The sequence below is a fragment of the Chiloscyllium plagiosum genome, chromosome 6 (assembly GCF_004010195.1).
Source record: "Chiloscyllium plagiosum isolate BGI_BamShark_2017 chromosome 6, ASM401019v2, whole genome shotgun sequence".
Taxonomy (NCBI): Eukaryota; Metazoa; Chordata; class Chondrichthyes; order Orectolobiformes; family Hemiscylliidae; genus Chiloscyllium; species Chiloscyllium plagiosum.
Genome location: NC_057715.1, coordinates 115,560,458 through 115,568,809, shown reverse-complemented (window position 1 = coordinate 115,568,809; position 8,352 = coordinate 115,560,458). Strand labels below are relative to the sequence as shown.

The window sequence follows — 8,352 nt, the reverse complement described above, 5'->3', positions numbered from 1 at the left end:
GCACTTTGGAGGGTCAGTGTAGACTCAATGGGCTGAATGGCCCGTTCCCACACTGTAGGGATTCTATGATTCAGTGATGAGGATAGACCGGAGATGTTAGCTCTGTTCTCCTTAGAGGGAAGAAGGCAAAGAGAAGATTAGTTAGAGATGTTTCAACATCATGAGCAGGATGGATAGAGTAAATAGCTTGTAAAAGAACAAAAAAATGAGGGCATAGATTTAAAGTGGTGCGCAAATGAAGCAAGGGGGATATGAGAAAAAAAAAGCTTTCCCACACAATGAGTAGTTAGGGTCTGGAATACATTGCCTGGAAATGTGGTGGAGGCAGCTTCATCTGAGGCATTCAAGAGGGGCATTGGATTGTTATTTGGATGGAAATAGGTCGAGGGATATGGGGGTGTGGGGGAAAGCAGATTGACACTTGGGGATAGAACAGGCATGATGGGCCAAACAGCTACTTTCTGTGCCTTAGCAATTGTGTGTTTGAAAACCCTGTGTAAAACCTCCCCTTAATCATCACTGCTCCAGGAAACACACACCCAGTCACTCCCCACACTGGCGAACTTCTTCATACACAGGCTTGCAGCCAATAGAATTCTTCAGCACCCTGGACAGATACATATTTAAACAGGGGGAAAAAAATGTGCTCAATGCTCTGGAGTCCTGCCGTGTTAACAATAAATAGCCCGCCTCGCATAATGACCGAAGGTCCCGGTGTGTCACTGAAGACAGGCACGGCCCAAGATCCAGTTTCATGTTTGTCTCTGATCCCTCTCACTCTGTGCCATGCTGGATGCCAGGGAGTGAGCCAGGACCGTCCCAACTCTCATTTCGAAGCGTAAAAATTGGCAAGGTGAGAATCCAAAGCGATCAGAGGTTAAATAATTAGCCTCGGGGCCGCTCCAATAACTACTGACCCAGGAGCCTGGGGGATGGCAGGCGAGACGGGCTGGGCTGACAGATTTCTCCCCAGGTATTAAACCCTCTGTAATATTTCTTTCGATCCAGTCAGACGGTTAATATTGCAGGTTTTCATTGCATGCTCGGCGTTTATCAAATGCAATTGGCCGATGAAATGTCTGAACAACTTTAACAAGTCACAGGACGAATTTTTTTTTGGTTAAGGCTCTTTTATTTACTGTCCCCACAGGAAATCACCGTGCAGTACTAGAAATCCCCTGTCAACTTACTGGGATATGTCCGCTGGCTGGTTGCAGAGATGGGATGTTGGTCCCTGGATTTGGGAACATATAGGAGCTAAACTTGCAGTTTATCCTCATTGCGTTTCTGTAGAGGGTGCGGTTTGCTTTTGATCATTTAGATACTTTTGATGTTACAGACTAATGGAGAGCTTTGCATCGGATCTGGTGTAATCCAGAGACTTGAGAATTTGGGAGAGTTTACCCTGAGTAGTGTTCAAGGGTAGGGACCGAGGAGAGGGTCCGTTCATTGGTGGAAGGATTGAGAAGGGAAAGCCACAGATTTGAAGCAATTAGTAACAGAAGCAGAATTTACAGCAGGAGAAAACTTTATAGTGCAATGAGATGTTCAGGTCTGGAATGTAGTGCCTGAGAGTGTGGGGGAGACAGGTTCACTCCAGGATTTCCAAAAGGAATAGACTGAAAGAGGAGTGATGTTCAGGATTGGAGGGAGAAGGTAGGTGAATGGCACTAAGTGGGCTGGTTATTCAGAGTCAGGAGAAAATGAGGACTGCAGGTGCTGGAGAGTCAAAAAGGATGGTGCTGGAAAAGCACAGCAGGTCAGGCAGCATCCGAGGAGCAGGAGAGGGCATAATCATTCCTGAAGAAGGACTCATGTCCGGAATGTTGACTTTCCTGCTCCTGGGATGCTGCCTGACCCGCTGTGCTTTTTCAGTGCCACACTTTTCCATTCAGAAAGTCAGCACAATCAGCCAAATGGCTTCCCATTGTGCCAAATCTGACTTTCTGTGATATTTCTGTCATGGGTCCTCAGAAGGGTGGCAATAGGTGGCTTGCTCATCTCAAGAGCTGGTATTGACATGACAGGCTGAATGGCCTCCTTGCTGTTCTTTGGGAACATAAGATACCTATAAAGGGGTATGGATAGGTTGTGAGAGGGAGGAAAGTTTTGAAGTATAGTGGGAAGTGTACAATTGCTCATTTTAGCGGAGAGTATAACAAAGTAACATATTATCTAAACGGTGAGAGGTCGCAGAGCTCTGAGGCACAGAGGGATCTGGGTGTGCCAGTGCATGACTCACAGAAGGTGGGTGTGCAGGTACAGCAAGTAATCAGAAATGGTGGGGTTTGTTGTGAGGTGGAATCAAATGCAAGAGTAGGGATTTTGTGCTTCAATTATACAGGGCATTTGTGAGACCCTGCACTGGCCCCCATACTTACAGAAGGATGTTAAAGTATTGGAAACAGTTCAGGGAAAGTTTATTAGACCCTGCAGGGGAAACCCGGCAGGTCTGACAGCATTTATGGAGGGTAGGTAGAGTTAAGTTTGAGGAAGGTTGAATCCGGTGCCCTTCCTTCAGAAATTTCTGTTCCAGATTTCTAAAAACTGCAGTTCTTAGTTTTATTAAGTTAACCCTAGGATGAGTGGACTGCCTTCTGTGGAAGGGCTAGACAGGCTGAGCCTGTACCCTCTGGAGTTTAAAACAGTCAGAGGCAGCTTAATTAAAACATATAAGATCCTGAAGGGATTTGACCGGATGGAAATGGAAAGGATGCTTCCTCTTCTGGGAAAATCGAAAACTAAGGGGATCAGAGTTTGACAATAAGGGTCAACCATATAAGACAGAGAAGAGGAAAAAGAAATTCTCTTAAAAGGTTGAGTGTTTGAAATTTCCTTCTTCAAAAGTTAGTGGGTGCAGAACCTTTAATTATTCTTTAAGGCAGAGACAGATAGATTCTTGATGACCAAGGGGATGAAAGATTATTAGGGGATGGTATAGGAATGTAGCGCTGAGGTTAAAATCAGACTGGCTATGATCTTATTGAATGGCGGGGCAGACTCGAAGGGTAACTCTTATTTGTAAGGTCAAGTTTTTGATGCAGTAAATTATCGTGATCTGGAACACAGTGCCTGCAAAGGGCAGTGGAAGCAGAATCAGTTGGAACTTTCGAAAGAACATCGACTACATATTGGAAAAGGAAGTAAAACAGGGCGTTAATGAAAAAGGAGTGTCAAGTAATTGATTTACTCTTTCAAAGAGCCATCACAGGCGCAATGGGCCAAATGGCCTGCTTCTTTGTAGGAAGATTTATTGCAAAGACCATATCTGTTCATTTTTCTGTATGTTTGGTTGTGGATTGAAATGGGAAGAAGTCTATTTTTAAAAATAGGGGTAGTGGATGCTGGCGTACGTTTCCTGTCCCTGGAGAGAGAGGAAGCAGTGCGTCAGTGGATAACGTTAATTTTGTGGACATCAGAGGAAACGGATGCATTTATTTAGCACTTCTCGCAATCAGCAAACGCCTCAACGCAATTTACAGCCAGTGACGTCTCTTTGTTTTCACTGTTGCAATCTGGGAAATGCAACTGCCGATTGGTGAAGCTCGCTCCCACACCAAACCCCTAACCAAACAAACCATAGAATTGCGGATGCTGGAAATCAGAAACAGAAAAACTCAGCAGGTCTGGCAGCATGGATGAGACTATTTCCAGCAATGTCTGTTTCTCTGGAATATTTCATGAGCAGGCAAATAGGAATGTGATTTAATGTTACTTCTGACAGTGTCGTACTCCCTCAGCGCTGCACTGGAGTCTTATCCTCAACCTTTGAACTCAAGTCCTCGAGTGGCACCTGATCCTAAACTCAGTGTTCATCTTGATCTCACAAAAATAAATTGAAGGCTTACCTTCTGGTTATTGGGTAAGTCGTAAACTGGGAAAGGTGTGTATGGTACATGTTGCTGAATCATATAATCATAAAGTCAGAGAGATCCACAGAAAAAGGCCCTTCAGCCCATTGAGTCTGCACCAGTGACAAATAACTGCCAAGGAGTTGAAAGATTACCAGGGGATACGTAGGAATGTAGAGCTGAAGTTAAAATCAGATCAGCCATTATTTTATTGAATGGACAAGCATGCTCCAAAGGCAGAATGGCCTCACTTGTTCTTTGGTAAAGTCATTGGGCTAGTAAGCTTGAGCCCTAGCTAACATTGGGAGAAAGTGAGGACTGCAGATGCTGGAGATCAAAGTCAAGAGTGCGGTGCTAGAAAAGCACAGCAGGTCAGGCAGTATCCAAGGAGCAGGAAATTCAATATTTTGGGCAAAAGCCCTTCATCACAAATGAGGCTTGTGGGCCGGGGGTCTGAGAGATAAATGGAAGCTAGCTGAGATTGCAGTCGGTAGATGAAGGTGAGGGAGAAGGTGACAGGTTGGAGAGGAGGGTGGAGGGGATAGGTGGGAAGGAAGATGAACAGCTAGGACAGTTCAAGAGGGCGGTGCTGAGTTGGAGGTTTGGGACTGGGATAAGATGGGGGGACAGGAAATGAGGCAACTGGTGAAATCCACATTGATCCCATGTAGTTGTAGGATCCCAAGGCGGAATATGAGGCATTCTTCCTCCAGGTGTCGGGTGGTTAGGGTTTGGTGATGGAGGAGGCCTAGGACCTGCATGTCCTTCATGGAGTGGGAGGGGGAGTTGAAGTGTTGAGCCACAGGGTGATGGGGATGGTTGGTGCGGGTGTCCCGGAGATGTACTCTCAAATGATCCACAAGTTGGCATCCTGTCTCCTCAATGTAAAGGAGACCACATCGGGTGCAATGGATACATTAAATGACATTCCCTGTCTAACTTTGTGGCAGGAGAAGGAATTTGAATTCAATTTAAAAAAAGACACCTGCTTCTGATTTTAGGAACAGGAGTAAAGCGTTTACCCCCTCGAGCCCGTTCTGCCATTCAAAGTGATCATGGCTGATCTGTGGCCTAACTCTATACACCTTAATACCTTTGCTTAACAAAAAAATGTATCTATCTCAGATTTCAAATTAACAGCTGATCCAGCATCCACTGCCTTTTATGGAAGAGAGTTCCAAACTTCCACCACCCTTTGTGTGTTGAAATGCTTCCTAACATCTCTCCTGAACAGTCTGGCCCTAATCCTCAAACTAAGCCCTTTAGTTTCAGAGTCCACAACTAGTGGATTTAGTTTATCTTTACCTATCCTTTATATGCATTTAATTTCATATGTCTTAGTCCTGGTAATTCTAAGATGAAAAGCTGTGATTTGATTTATTGTCATGTGTAACTAAATACAGTGAAAAGCTTTGTTTGTGAGCAGTACAGGCAGACCCTAGGAAGCAAGGACATCCAGATTACAGGGTGAAAAACAAACGTGGACAGAGTAAGGCATATAAGTTACACCACACAGGACATGCTTTAGACAGGATCAACATTAACAAAATTAGCATTATTTGAAGTTAGTGAGTCCATTCATCAGTCTGATAATGAGAGAGAGAAGCTGTTCCTGACGTGTGTGTGTGTGTGTGTGTGTGTGTGTGTGTGTGTGCGTGTGTTCAGACTTCTGAGTGCATGCCCTTTATGAGCAATGTTTAATCAGTAAGTGGGGAAAGTACAGTCACAACCCTTTGTTCAATCTCAATTCCAGATCCCTCTGGATGACGGTGAGGAGCCAGGACTTGGCAGAAAATGAATCATAGCGCCTTGAGGCATACTGAGTTCATCCTGCAAGGTGTCCCTAATGGTGATGGGCATGACCTCGTGATATTCATCTCCTTTCTCTTGGTGTATATTGTCATCATTGTAGCCAACCTGACCATCATGTTCCTGGTGAAGACTGAGTCCAATCTCCACAGTCCCATGTATTACCTGCTCTGCATCCTTGCTGGCATTGACATCATCCTCAGTAGTGTGACCATCCCCAAGATTTTAGCCATGTATTCATTGCAATCCAAGATTATATCGCTGGAGGCGTGTGTCACCCAGATGTTTTTTGTCTACTGCACAGCATTAAGTGAATCGACGCTTCTGGTGGCTATGGCCTATGACCGATATGTGGCCATTTGCCATCCATTTAACTACCACAAGCTGAAGCTCCGCTATGTCCTGTCTGCTGTGGCCCTGATTATTTTCCTCCGAGCCATGTTGTTTGTTGCAGTGGCAGCCTTACTGACCCAAGCTACTTACTGCCGCTCCAATTTTATCCAGAATTGCTACTGCAATTATGGCTCTCTCTCCAAGCTGGCCTGCCAAGGCGTGACAGTAAGTGATGCCATCACCTACCCCCTGTCCTTCCTCATCACCTTACCGGACAGCTCCCTCATCATCTTCTCTTACTTCAAGATTTTCAAAGTGGCCTTCCATGCCGGCCAGGGAGAAGCGCGCAGCAAAGCACTCAATACCTGCACCAGCCACTGTTGTGTCCTGATGCTGTTCTACACCAGCGCTCTCTTCGAGTTCACCATGTACCTGGTCCCCAGCATCTTCTCTTCCGAACTGCACTTTGTAGTGGCTGTCACCTTTGCTATCTTCCAACCCATCTTCAATCCCATCATCTATGGTGTGAGGACAAAGGAAATCAGGAATAGCTTCCTCAAGCTGCTGGGAAGAAGGAGAGTTACAGACGGATCATGAATGAGTTCAAATAAGGGCCGAGTGGTATTATTGTTAGACTATTGATCTAGAGTCCGAGGTAATGCTCTGTGGATTGGGGTTCAAGTCTGGAATTTGAATTCAGGAATAAAAGCACTGAGATTATGGGGGAAAACCATACGGATAACTAATAACTTTTAGTGAAGGTTATGTATTGCCCTCATTTGGTCTGGCTTACATGTGACTCCAGACCCATAACAGCATGAATGATGTTTCTACTGCTTTTGGGGCAATTAGCAATGAGCAATAAATGCTGGCCTGGCCAGTGATACCTACATCCTATAAATGAATAAAGAAAACACTGCTCTTAAATGGCCTGTCTGCAGTGACGTTGGGCACTGAACGAGAGTGACCTTCAGATTCAGCAATGTTGGAGGGATGGGGGTGTCAACCTGTCTGATTTTCTTCAGTCCCCAGTTTGAAATAAGGAACATAAGATTTAGAAACAATTGTAGGCCATTTGGCCCATCAAGCGTGCTGCACTATTCAATAAGGTCCTAGCTTATCTGTGTGAGGTCTCATTTCCACTTTTTGGACTATCCTCCCTCCCAAAAATAACATTCAAATCTAAAATGTATCAATATCAGCCTTGAATTAACTTAAAGACCCAGACCACAGTAACTCCACATATGAGTGACCCTCTGAGAGAACATGAAATCTCCTCATCTTTTTCTTAAATGGGAGACCCCTTACTCATAAACTATGTCCCCTAGTTTTCATCTCCTTCACGTTTCACAACCAGTATGACTCTTTTTCAGAATTGTTCCAAACTTGATTTATTCACTCTGTTTGTCTCTCCACAGATGTGGCCAGACCTGCTGAGTTTCTCCAGTATTCCCTGCATTTGTTCATCTCAAGTTCAGTTTTGTTTGGACCAAGTCTGAAATGAGTTCAGGAACAGTGCATCCTGTGGTCAGAAAACCTGCCTGTCAGACTAATTATTACACCTGAAAGGAATGAATGCAACTAGAATACAAACGCAATCATGTAAATATATGAAAAGGACAGAGGTGAAAGTGGGAGAACAATGTGCCAAAACCCTAGACTTATCTCTTCACTGGTGCCTACGTGTGAGTGGTCTTCAGGAACTGTGCTTGAAAACAAGAGGTTCAAACTTCACAGCACCAGAACACAGAGATAAGACCCCATGGTATTAGGGGCAAGGTACTGGCATGGTTAAAGGATTGGCTGACTGGCAGAAGACATAGTGTGGGGATAAAAAGGTCTTTTTCAGGATGGCAGCCAGGAGGTCCACAGGGGTCAGTGTTGAAACCACAACTATTCACGTTTTACATTAACGACGGCATGAAGGAGCTGAGGGCTTTGTTGCTAAGTTTGCAGATGACACAAAGATAGGTAGAGGGACAGGGGGGTAGTGCAGAGGAAGTGGAGGGCTACAGATTGACTTGGACAGGCTAGGAGAGTGGGCAAAGAAAAGGTAGATGGAGTACAGTGTGGCAAAGTGTGAGGTTATGCACTTTGGTAGGAAGAATTGAGGTGTTCCAAATGGAGAAAGATTTCAGAAATCTGAAGTACAATGGCGATTTGAGAATCCTTGTTCAGGATTCTCTTGAGGTTAACAAACATGTTCAGTCATCAATTAGGAAGGCAAATGCAATATTAATGTTCATTTCAGGATGTACTGCTGAGGCTGCTTAAGGCTGTCATCAGACCTCATTTGTAATATTGCGAGCAGTTTTGGGCTCCGTATCTAAGAAAGGATGTATTGGCCGTGGAGGGATCC

The 8,352-nt window shown here is 44.8% G+C and overlaps 1 protein-coding gene across 5 annotated transcripts; it reads left to right on the top strand.

The window, feature by feature from the left end:
* The first annotated feature begins 666 nt into the window (after positions 1-666).
* Positions 667-7,829, top strand: LOC122550958 (olfactory receptor 52E2-like). 5 transcript variants are annotated; one of them, XM_043692503.1, is made up of 3 exons: positions 667-853; positions 1,151-1,296; positions 5,605-7,829. In XM_043692503.1, exon 3 carries the CDS (start codon positions 5,646-5,648, stop codon positions 6,588-6,590), a length of 945 nt encoding a protein of 314 aa, XP_043548438.1. In that variant the 5' UTR covers positions 667-853; positions 1,151-1,296; positions 5,605-5,645; the 3' UTR covers positions 6,591-7,829. The 5 variants fall into 5 exon arrangements, with proteins under 5 accessions (XP_043548438.1, XP_043548436.1, XP_043548439.1 ...); XM_043692501.1 differs by having other exon boundaries at positions 667-973; XM_043692504.1 differs by lacking the exon at positions 1,151-1,296.
* Positions 7,830-8,352: the final 523 nt, after the last annotated feature.

Coding starts and splice junctions, on each gene's coding strand:
- LOC122550958 (XM_043692504.1), top strand. CDS start 5,646: ATGAATCATAGCGCCTTGAGGCATACTGAGTTCATCCTGCAAGGTGTC.